General features: G+C 45.0%; 1 protein-coding gene across 3 annotated transcripts in view; it reads left to right on the top strand.

Annotated features, from left to right (window-relative positions):
* Window positions 1–12369, top strand: part of LOC144479486 (procathepsin L-like) — a 37660-nt gene that overhangs the window by 9984 nt on the left and 15307 nt on the right. For all 3 annotated transcript variants that reach the window (XM_078198210.1, XM_078198211.1, XM_078198209.1), the window contains exons 2-3: window positions 8156–8297; window positions 10993–11115. In XM_078198210.1, coding sequence (XP_078054336.1) covers window positions 8166–8297; window positions 10993–11115 — 255 coding nt within the window. In that variant the 5' untranslated portion in view covers window positions 8156–8165. The remainder of the gene's footprint in view (window positions 1–8155; window positions 8298–10992; window positions 11116–12369) is intronic.

Genomic DNA, 12369 nt, shown 5'->3' with positions numbered 1-12369 from the left:
TCGAGCTGCTCTTTCCCTGGGGGAGAAGCAGTGCTAATGGGCACCCTGCTTGGTGAGGCTGGAGAATTCAGAGAGCTTGACTTGGGTGTCACCCCTCCATATTTGGGCCTACAGGATCTCTAATCTTCAGGTGAACCAACTGCCCCACTGAGTGGGCACTGATTTGGATTGTCTTTGAGGGTCTCATCCATCCTGCCCATTTGGCTGGGCTGCATGGCTCTCAGTACATCATACTCACTAGTGCCAACACCTGCCCTGGCACCAGACATCCCCACCCTAGACTCTCATGCCACGGTGAGCTGACTCTTACAGCATCGAGAGCTGACCCCAAGACAACTGAGGCCGATATTGGGGACCCCCCTCCCTGCCCGGTGAGTAAAGCCTCACAGCGCTAGGGACCCCGGTTTGATTACAGCATTGGGTCACTGTCTGTCTGGAGTTTGCATGTTCTCCCCATGTCGGCGTGGCTTTCCTCCAGGTGCTCCGGTTCCCTTTCACATCCAAAAGTTGGGCTGGTTAGGTGGATTGGCACTTGTCAAACCTCCATCATGACACAGTTCCAAATAGGACAACCAAGCAAATAGTGATTATAAGGGGTGGCACGGTGGCACAGTGATTAGCGCTGTTCCCCATGCTGGCTCTTTAATAGCATCATCCATTTAGTCCTGCTCTGCTCTTTTCTGCATGCATGCACCACTTTTTCAGGATTTGGATCTCAGAATGTGACAATCAGTGGTGTAAAAAATGTTTCTGGGTTTCACTTCCCATTCCAATCACTTTGACACAGTGCTCTCTTGTTACCACCACAGTTTCTCCAGATTTGCTGTATCAAAGTTCTTCATTAATCTCCCCGTAATCTTCTCTACTCTAAGGAGATAGTGTATTTGAACCTTGAAGGTGAGTTTAAAAAGACTTTCTGTTTGCTTGGCTTTCTGCATCTGTTGAACATGAATGGTGTCGGACATCAGTATTGGGCCAGATCTTTGCTGGGCCGGATAGATATCTCATGGTGCACACCGTTCAATTTATTCATCAATGAACCAACTGACAGAGACAGCACTAGGGACCCCAGTTTGATTCTGGCCTTGGGTCACTGTCTGTGTGGAGTTTGCACATTCTTCTCATGTCTGCGTGGGTTTCCTCCGGGTGTTCCAGTTTCCTCCAACAGTCCGAAAGATGTGCTGGTTAGGTGCAATGGCCATGCTAAATTCTCCCTCAGTGTACCCAAACAGGTGCCAGAGTGTGGCAAATGGGGGATTTTCGCAGTAACTTCATTGCAGTGTGAATGTAAGCCTACTTGTCACACTAATAAATAAACTTTTACTTTAAAGTTGTTTCATATTTCAGTGTCAGCTTCTGAGAGAGACGTTATCCAGCAATCTGGAAACTGCTCTTCCATTTATACTTTCACCTGCCTGACTCCCCATAAGGCACAGAGTTGGCAAATCCAGTGGAACCATCAAAATCCATGAGTGTGGTTTGTGCTAGGGCCTGGATGAAGTGAGTGTGGAACTCGGTGCTGTTGGAGCGACAGTGTTGACTCTACCAGCGTTTGGGCAGAGGTTAGCATTTCCTGTGACCTGATGAGGTGTTTGAGAATTAAACAGGAAAGGTGACAAATATTTTGAGACGTGACAAAAGTAATTCCTGAAACGTACAGTTTAAGAGAATGTAAAAAGCAACCATGTTTTGAAATCTGTGTTTTGAAACTAAAATATTTGGGAACAAGAAATGAGAACAAAGCAGAACTACCTTCCAAAGATGAAGCACGAGATCGAGCTTCTGACTGAGAAGAAACTCCAGTTATTTTCTTTTTCATCTCTGCAAGGAAATGTGTTTCCGAACTTTTTTCAACCCAGCTGAGTCAACTGTTTGTGTTTAAATATGTTTCTCCCTTTAAAAGGCTACAACTTAAAAGGCTAAACTAGGAAGAGTGCAGAAGAGATTTACTAGGATGCTCCCGGGACTTGATGGTTTGAGTTATAAGGAGAGGCTGGATAGACTGGGACTTTTTTCTCTGGAGCGTAGGAGGCTGAGGGGTGATCTTTATAGAGGTCTATAAAATAATGAGGGGCACAGATCAGCTAGATAGTTACTATCTTTTCCCAAAGGTAGGGGAGCCTAAAACTAGAGGGCATAGGTTTAAGGTGAGAGGGGAGAGATACAAAAGGGTCCAGAGGGGCAATTTTTTCTCACAGAGGGTGGTGAGTGTCTGGAACAAGCTGCCAGAGGTAGTAGTAGAGGCAGGTACAATTTTGTCTTTTAAAAAGCATTTAGACAGTTACATGGGTAAGATGGGTATAGAGGGATATGAGCCGAATGCGGGCAAATGGGACGAGTTTAGGGATTTTAAAAAAGGGTGGCATGGACAAGTTGGGCCATAGGGCCTGTTTCCATGCTCAAAACCTCTATGACTCTAACTTTTGCGACAGATTGATTTGATTTATTATTGTCACATATATTAGCATACAGTGAAAAGTATTGTTTCTTGTGCGCTACACAGACGAAGCATACTGTTCACAGAGAAGGAAACCAGAGGGTGCAGAATGTAGCGTTAAAGTCATAGCTAGGGTGCAGAGAAAGATCAACTTAATGTGAGGTAGGTCCATTCAAAAGTCTGATGGCAGCAGGGAAGAAGCTGTTCTTGAGTCGGTTAGTACATGACCTCAGACTTTTGTATTTTTTTCCGACAGAGGAAGTTGGAAGAGAGAATGTCCGGGGTGCGTGGGGTGCTTAATTATGCTGGCTGCTTTGCCGAGGCAGCAGGAAATGTAGGCAGAGTCAATAGATGGGAGGCTGGTTGGCGTGATGGATTGGGCTGCACTCACGACCTTTTGTAGTTTCTTGCGGTCTTGGGCAGAGCAGGAGCCATACCAAGCTGTGATACAACCAGAAAGAATGCTTTCTATGGTGCACCTATAAAAGTTGGTGAATGCCATAGCTGACATGCCAAATTTCCTTAGTCTTCTGAGAAAGTAGAGGCGTTGGTGAGCTTTCTTAACTATAGTGTCGGCATGGGGGGACCAGGACAGGTTGTTGGTGAACTGGACATCTAAAAACATGAAGCTCTCGACCATTTCTACTTCGTCCCCATTGATGTAGACAGGGGCATGTTCTCCTTTACGCTTCCTGAAGTCGATGACAATCTCCTTCATTTTGTTGCCATTGAGGGAGAGATTATTGTTGTTGCACCAGTTCACCAGATTCTCTATCTCATTCCTGTACTCTGTGTCGTCTTTGTTGTCATATTTTGTGAAGATGTTTAACTCTTTTAACAATGGAGGGATATCAGGCTGGAAGCTACCGTCTCTTGAGATAGTTTAACAACAATTTAATCAAATACTCTGTAGCATGGAGGGCATTTTGCTTTTAATGAAGGAGGAATTCAAACAATTACATAGAATCGTAGAATGTTACAGCTCCGTGTGAGGCTATTTGGCCCATCGTTCCCCATGCTGGCTCTTTAATAGCATCATCCATTTAGTCCCGCTCTGCTCTTTTCCCACAGCCAGCATTTTCTTTTTATAAAATTCCCTTTTGAAAGTTATTATTGAACCTGCATGCACCACTTTTTCAGGATTTGGATCTCAGAATGTGACAATCAGTGGTGTAAAAAATGTTTCTGGGTTTCACTTCCCATTCCAATCACTTTGACACAGTGCTCTCTTGTTACCACCACAGTTTCTCCAGATTTGCTGTATCAAAGTTCTTCATTAATCTCCCCTTAACCTTCTCTACTCTAAGGAGATAGTGTATTTGAACCTTGAAGGTGAGTTTAAAAAGACTTTCTGTTTGCTTGGCTTTCTGCATCTGTTGAACATGAATGGTGTCGGACATCAGTATTGGGCCAGATCTTTGCTGGGCCGGATAGATATCTCATGGTGCACACCGTTCAATTTATTCATCAATGAACCAACTGACAGAGACAGCACTAGGGACCCCAGTTTGATTCTGGCCTTGGGTCACTGTCTGTGTGGAGTTTGCACATTCTTCTCATGTCTGCGTGGGTTTCCTCCGGGTGTTCCAGTTTCCTCCAACAGTCCGAAAGATGTGCTGGTTAGGTGCAATGGCCATGCTAAATTCTCCCTCAGTGTACCCAAACAGGTGCCAGAGTGTGGCAAATGGGGGATTTTCGCAGTAACTTCATTGCAGTGTGAATGTAAGCCTACTTGTCACACTAATAAATAAACTTTTACTTTAAAGTTGTTTCATATTTCAGTGTCAGCTTCTGAGAGAGACGTTATCCAGCAATCTGGAAACTGCTCTTCCATTTATACTTTCACCTGCCTGACTCCCCATAAGGCACAGAGTTGGCAAATCCAGTGGAACCATCAAAATCCATGAGTGTGGTTTGTGCTAGGGCCTGGATGAAGTGAGTGTGGAACTCGGTGCTGTTGGAGCGACAGTGTTGACTCTACCAGCACTTGTCAAACCTCCAGCATGACACAGTTCCAAATAGGACTACCAAGCAAATAATGATAATAAGGGACGGCACAGTGGTTAGCACTGCTGCCTCACAGCACCAGGGACCCAGGTTCAATTCCGGCCTTGGGTGATTGTGTGGAGTTTGCACGTTCTCCTCGTGTCTGTGTGGGTTTCCTCCAGATGCTCCAGTTTCCTCCCACACTCCAAAAATGTGCAGGGTGGGTGGATTGGCCATGCTAAATTGACCCTAGTGTCAGGGGGATTAGAATCAAATCAAAGAATCATTTTCATAGAATCCCTACAATGCAGAAGAATGCCATTCAGCTCATCGAGCCTGCAATGACAACAATCCCGCCCGGGCCCTATCCCCATAACTCCACTATTTAACCTGCTCGTTAGCAGAGTAATTACATGGGGTTATGGGGATAGAGCCTGGGTAGGATTGTTATTGGTGCAGGCTCGATGAGCTGACTGGCCTCTTTCTGCACTGTAGGGATTCTATGATTCTAAGTGCAAATAGCTGACTGATTTAATTGAGCTATGCCCGGTTCTTGGGTGACATTCTATTAATATTTGTCTTGGTGGCACTGGGCTATTGCCCAATGTTTTTCCCTATGAGCCCAGTTGAAAATCAGAGGCAATATAAACCTCTGACTGCTCCCAGATTGGGTGTTGTCAGCATACTTGTGTGCAGTAGTAGGAGCATAGGAAATAGGAGCAGGAATAGGCCATTCGGTCCATTAAGAATACTCCACCATTCAAAGAGATCATGGCTAATCATTAACCTCGATACCATTTTTCCCCACCATTGGAGAGTGGGGAAGTGTGAAAAGAATGATGTCTTTAGTGGGTATGAACATGTGTAAGTACAGTCATTGGTAGTGCGGGCTTTCGCGGCTCTCAGTCTTACCACGGGGGACCTGTGTAACTAGTTGCCTCCAGTTCTGAGTCCATGCTGTGTTGTATTTCAATATTTTTGGAATAAAGAAGATTGAATTTCACAACGCATCATTTCCCTTGATGTCATTGGCGTACAGAAATCAATCAATTTCTGTCTTGAACATTGAGTCATAGATTCCCTACAGTGCAGAAGGAGGCCATTTGGCCCATCGAGTCTGCACTGACTCTTTGAAAGAGCATCTTCCCCAGGCCCTATCCCCGTAAGCCCACGTGTTTATCTCACTAATCCCCCTAACCTACACATCTTGAGACATGAAGGGATAATTTTGCATGGCTAGTCCACCTAACCTGCACATCTTTGGACTGTGGGAGGAAACCGGAACACCCGGAGGAAACCCACGTAGACACAGGGAGAACGTGCAGACTCCACACAGACAGTCACCCAAGGCCAGAATTGAACCAGGGTCCTTGGTGCTGTGAGGCAGCAGTGCTAACCACTGTGCCACCATGCCACATGTTCAATGACTGAACTTCCACGGCCCTCTGGGGTAGAGAATTCCAAAGATTCACAACCCTCTGGGTAAAGAAGTTCCTAAATGGCCTTCCCCTTATCCTGGTTCCCGATCCCCCCAGCAAGGGGGAAACATCCTGTCCACATCTACCTTGTCACGCTCCGTAAGAATTTTAAAATTTCAATGAGATTACCTCTCGTTCTTTGAAACTTTAGAGAATACATTTCCTCAATCTCTCCTCATAAAACAATCTCACTATAAAATTCATAGAATCCTTATAGTGCAGAAAGAGGCCATTCGTCCCATCGAGCCTGCACCGACCACAATCCCACCCAGGCTCTATTCCCACAACACATTTACCCTGCCAATCCCCTGATATTAGTGTCAATTTAGCATGGCCAATCAACCTAACCCTCACATCTTTGGACTGTGGTAGGAAACTGGAGCACCTGGAGGAAACCTGCGCAGACATGGGGAGAAGGTGCAAACTCCACACAGACAGTGACCTGAGGCCGGAATTGAACCCGGGTCCCTGGCGCTGTGAGGCAGCAGTGCTAACCACTGTGCCCCTGTGCTGTCCCACTAATCATAGGGATTAGTCTGATGAACCTCTGTTGTACTCCCTCTATGGCAAATACATCCTTCCTTGGATAAGGAGGCCAAATGGTACACAATACTCCAGGTGCAATCTCACTGAGGCTTTATACAATTGCAGCAAGACGTCCTAACCCTTGTAATAAAAGGAGAAGAATTCTGCAAAGACGCAGAAGGTTTGGTAGAGTCTGTGGAGTTAGAAATTGAGTTAACATTCTGAGCCTTCATTCTGACTCTTCTGCAGAGTTAAGGAAATGGAGAATTGTGATGGTGTTTTTTTGTATAAGAGGGGGTGGGACAGATAGAGCAAAGTATAAGGTCAGTGAAAGATGGAAACTTGGAGAGATTGCACAAAGATGTGCAAGATATAAGACAAAGGAAGTGTTAATTGCAATGCGAAGGGCTCTGAAAGGTTCTGATAGTGACATAAAGGTAAGATAGATTGTGTTATTGGGAGAGCAAATTAGGGCTCCTTTCACTGATTACCATGTTGAACACCACTGGAGGAAGCACTGAGGGTGGCAAGGGCACAGAACATACCCTGGGAGATGGACTTCAATGTTGCAGCAGGTGGTGAAGGAACCAATAAGAGATAAAAACAGCAAGATTAGATTGCTTTGTTGTACTGAGGGGGAAAACAAGGCAACAACTCGCAGGTGTTTTGATTGGGGGGGGAGGTGGCATGGAGTAGGGGGAAAGCCTGACTGCCATCGGGGACACGTGAGGAGAGGGTCAGTCTACAGTCAGGGGGAGTGGGGCATGAAAGGGAGAATATGCCTGTGAGGGTCCGTGGGTGGGGTCAATAAATGGGGGAGGGTCTCCGATGTCTGTGGAGGGTAGGTGGAGGTTGTGCCTGCGGAAGGGTGTGCTGGTAGGAGAGCTGCTGTTCAGGTGCTTTCTGCGTGCATGTGCAATTCGGGCCCCCAATCCGAGCTGCTGGTTTCTGGGCGATTTAAGCTCTGTCTCCTCCCCCTACGGGTGGGAAACAGCTTTCACTGTTCTTTTCTCTAAGTGGATACGATCGCAGATTTGGACTCGCCCCAAAAAAAACAGATCAGAAACTCTCCCATTTTCACGCCTGTCCTGGACTTCGAATTTGTTTTGTAAGATCGCCCCCAAAGTCTCACCTTCTCAATCTTAAAATTATAATTTCAATTTAAAAACCAAAAATTTGTCTATTCCAGCCTCGAATAAACTCGATGATGGAGCATCCACAACACTCTGTAATTCCAAAAATTCACAATCCTCTGAGTGAAGAAATGTCTCCTCAACTTGTTGCTAAATGATTGGCTCTTTATCCTGACATTTTGCCCAGCAATGGGAAACAACCCCCCAGCCCTTTCAGAATCTTGAATATTTCAATGAGTTGGCTCTCATTCTTCTGAACTCAAGAGAGTATTAACCCAATATACGCAATCTTTCATTAAAGGACAATTCTCTCAGTCAGGAACCAATCTAGTGATCCTTTACTGTACCATCTCCAACGCAAGACCAAAACTTTGCATGGTACTCCTGGTATAGTCTCTCCAAAGCCCTGTACAACTATAGCAAGACTTCTTTGTTCTTGTACTCCAAACCCCTTGCAATAAAGACCTTCTTTATTGATTGCTAGCAACACGATGGTTATGAGATATCAGCTGCTTCTCATGTGGAGTGCCGTTCACGGAATAAGGAAACTTGTAACAAACAAAATAAGTCTCTCTGATGTGTTTTTGTTTTTTCAGATAAGGCACCATGAAGCTCCTCCTGTTTCTCGGCACTTTCCAGATCATGGTTCTGACTGTCACTAACTCACTGTTGTTTGATCCACTGCTGACTGAAGGCTGGGAGAACTGGAAGGTGCACCACCAGAAACAGTACACAGAGGTGAGGGAAGAAAGTAGCAAACTGCCTAAGGATATGTCAGGATGCACCACATCTGGAGATTAATTCATTTAAAAGAGTGGTAAAAAGAGCTTGAATTTATATAGCACTTGTCTCTACCTCAGGATCTTTCAAAGTGCTTTGAGGCAATGCAGTATCTTTGTTCTGTAATAACTCGATGACCAACTGTCCCTTCTCGTCCCATTGACTGCAGTGGTTCAAGAAGACAGCTCACCACCATCTTCTCAAGGGCAATTAGGGATGGATGGGTGGCATGGTGGCACAGTGGTTAGCACTGCTACCTCACAGCGCCAGGGAGCCAGGTTCGATCCCCGGCTTGGGTCACCGGAGTCTGCACATTCTCCCCGTGTCTGTGTGGGTTTCCTCCAGGTGCTCCGGTTTCCTCCCACAGTCCGAAAGACATGCTGGTTAGTTGCATTGGCCATGCTAAATTCTCCCTCAGTGTACCCGAATGGGCACCGGAGTGTGGCGACTAGGGGATTTTCACAGTAACTTCATTGTGGTGTTAATGTAAGCCTACTTGTGACAATAATAGTAACTACTAAATAATAAAATAATAAATAAATAGTGGCTTTGTCAGTGATGCCTAAATCCTGTAAATGAATAAAAAAAAGAAGCTATGGGAGTTCTCTCATAACTAAATATGTTATATTAAAATGAGTGTTTGCAGCTGGCAATCTTCAGGGTTATTGAAACTGCGTCAACCCAATTGTTATAAAAACTTAACTGATTCAGTAATGCCCCAGGAAAAGAAATCTGGCCTACATTTGACTTTTTAAAAATTCCTCTACTGGATGTGGGGTGTCGCTGGCTGGACCAGCATTTATTGCCCATCCCTAATTGCCCTTGAGAAGATGGTGAGTTGCCCTCTTGAACTGCTGCAGTCCATGTCGTGTAGGTATACCCACAGTGCTGTTAGGGAAGGAGTTCCAGGATTTTGATCCAGTGACAGTGAATAAACAATATATTTCCAAGTCAGGATGGTGAGTGGCTTGGAGGGGAAACTCCAGTTGGTGGTGTTCCCATGTGCCTGCTGCCCTTGTCCTTCTAGATGGTGGCGGTCGTGGGTTTGGAAAGTGCTGCCTCAGGAGCTTTGATGAGTTGCTGCAGTGAATCTTGTAGATGGTACACACGGCAGCCGCTGTTCAGATCTACAATAATGTGGTTGGCACATAACTGCCCTTCAAAAAGGCCTTATAAACCACTCAGTTCAAGGGCAACTGACCTTGCCAGTGATGCCCACATCGCATATTTGGAACTTTTGTACAAACTCCGTGAGCAGTCTGACTGTTAGCAGCAACAGTATCTGAATTCAAGCAGGGAACTATTGGCCAACTTGCAGCTGTAGAGCAGGAAAGAGGTTTTGTATCTGATTCAGTTCTGTAAAATGTTGCAATCTCTTTCTTCCTGCATACCATAACTAAATAATGAATGGTCTCAGTTCGAATATTAATTACTCCCGCAACACTTGGACCCACTCTTTCCCCTCTGTCCCTCAGCACTTCCCAGCCAACGACCTAAGCACACAGCCCTCACGTATCTGCTAACACCCGTCCGGGACCAACCCTCCAGGAACCTTCTCTCCCAGTTTAACCCCACAACCCAGAACCACAGCTGATTGCCGTTCTAATGCTGTAGTTTGGTGCTGAAAGGGGGGAATGAAATACTGGGTAGGACTAGTCTGACCAAATAATTTGTCGCTTTGATTGCGAAAGGTTATGGCACTTGAGGAGTCATCATGAGTTCAAATCCCACCATTACAAGTTAGGAAATTGAATTCACCCAATGTAGGAATTTGTAGGTTTTACATTTTATTGGGGGAGGGAGGGTAAAAGTGTCCAACTGCTTCACTCATTAATTTCCTTCAGGGAAGGAAGCTGCTACCCCTGCCTGTTGCATCTTCTCATTTAGCTCAGCAAATACTCTGGTGACTTCAGTTGTCTTTGTTTCACAGTTATCTATCAAACTCTTAAATAAGCATAAAAACATTATCTGAGTCATTCTGTTGAAGGTTATTTATTAGTAGGCTTGCATTAACACTGCAATGAAAATTCCCCAGTCGCCACTCCAGCGCGTGTTCGGGTACACTGAGGGAGACTTTAGCATGGCCAATGCACCTAATCAGCATGTCTTTCGGACTGTGGGAGGAAACTGAACACCCAGAGGAAACCCACGCAGACACGGGGAGAATGTGCAAACTCCGCACAGACAGTGACCCAAGCCGACAATTGAACCTGGGTCCCTGGTGCTGTGAGGCAGAAAATGCTAACCACTGTGTCACCATGCCAGTTCTTTTTGGGGCCTTTCTTCCATAGTCACTGATTGCTCCTTAGAGTTTTCCAATTTACTTATTAGATCCTCAATCTGTTTCCTTGATTTTCTGCTTTCAAAGTCTGGATTTGGTCATCCACACTGGGCAGCTCATCTTTCACGTTCTTCAGATTGGATTGAAGTTCAAGAATTTCATTGCTCTTTTCATGACTCTTCTTCCGGAATGAAAGGTTGCTTTTCTCCATTGAACAAGCTTTCGATGATGAGAGTGTAATGGTTTACATGAAGAATCTCTGTGGAAGCGACTGACTCCACTTTATCTCCACAATTATAATATTGCGCTGAAGGAAAAAAACACTTCTTTTTCAAACTGTCTCAATTCTCTGATTTTCTAACTTTTCTTCAGACTGAAGAACGTGTTCGGAGAATGGTGTGGGAGAAAAACCTCAGGTTTGTTGAATATCACAATCTGGAGCATTCGATGGGCAAACACACCTACAGTCTAAAGATGAACCAGTTTGGAGACATGGTACGTATTGAGACGGGGAAGGACTTTGTTCAGACATTTTGAAATATTAAGGTAGAGAACTTGTGGTAACCAGTCTGCAGCAGGCAATGGGAGCAACAAATGAACATCGTCCACTGAGTTTATTGCTTAATATTAAAGTATTTTAGCTTAAATAAAATATGTTGTCAGAATATTGGTACGAACCAAGCCCAGTGTTTGGATGGGGTGAATTGTGAAAATGTAAGAAATCTCAAACCTGACCCCCAATATGCCTAATGTTGAGTTTTGATGTGGAGATGCCGGTGTTGGACTGGGGTAAACACAGTAACAGTTGTTAAAACTCTTATAATGTTGAGTTTACCAGAGGTAGGACAGGCAGGGGTGAGCAACCAGCTCACGCCCAGGAGGTGGGCCAATCAGTTAAAAAATATAATGAGGTTGAGGTGCATGCCTCAGATTTAATCTGCCTTCCAAATTTAACCCTGGCTTTGGAATTGCCGGACCTTGGGAAGCCCGGCAGTTAAAGAAAGGTGAAAAGCGCTTTATGTAAAATGTATCTGTCCTTTACAGCAGTACTTGTGGGTGAAGAGGAGCAGGGGTGCTTCTTTCCTATCCACTGTTGGATCCCCACTTTTTAAGACCATAAGACCGTAAGACATAGGAGCAGAATTAGGCCACTCGGCCCACCAAGTCTGTTCCGCCATTCAATCATGGCTGATATTTTTCTCATCCCCATTCTCCTGCCTTTTCCCATAACCCCTGATCCTCTTATTAATCAAGAACCTATCTATCTCTGTCTTAAATGACCTGGCCTCCACAGCCTTTTGCGGCAAAGAGTTCCACAGATTTACCACTCTCTGGCTGAAGAAATTCCTCCTCATCTCTGTTTTAAAGGATCGTCCCTTTAGCCTGAGGTTGTGCCCTCTGGTTCTAGTTTTTCCTACTACATCCTCTCCATGTCCACTCTATCCAGTTTCAATAAGATCCGCCCTCATCCTTCTAAACTCTGAGTACAGACCCAGAATCCTCAGCCGTTCTTCATACGGTGAATGAGGGAGACAGAACCCTTCCCTCATGTGTTTGGAGATCCCAATCCAAGATTGGAGATACCTTCCTCCTGATAGTCTAAATCTCATTAATATTTTAGCCAGATAGTAATACTCCCCAATATGATAAGGGTCAGGGTTTTCTCCACGGTATACATTCCCTCACCATTAAGGGAATAGGAGTTGGGTTCACTGAGTGACTGATACAGAAGTTTAGATGAAACAATTT

The sequence above is a fragment of the Mustelus asterias genome, chromosome 26, assembly GCF_964213995.1.
Source record: "Mustelus asterias chromosome 26, sMusAst1.hap1.1, whole genome shotgun sequence".
Taxonomy (NCBI): Eukaryota; Metazoa; Chordata; class Chondrichthyes; order Carcharhiniformes; family Triakidae; genus Mustelus; species Mustelus asterias.
This window is presented reverse-complemented; position numbering and strand designations above follow the sequence as displayed.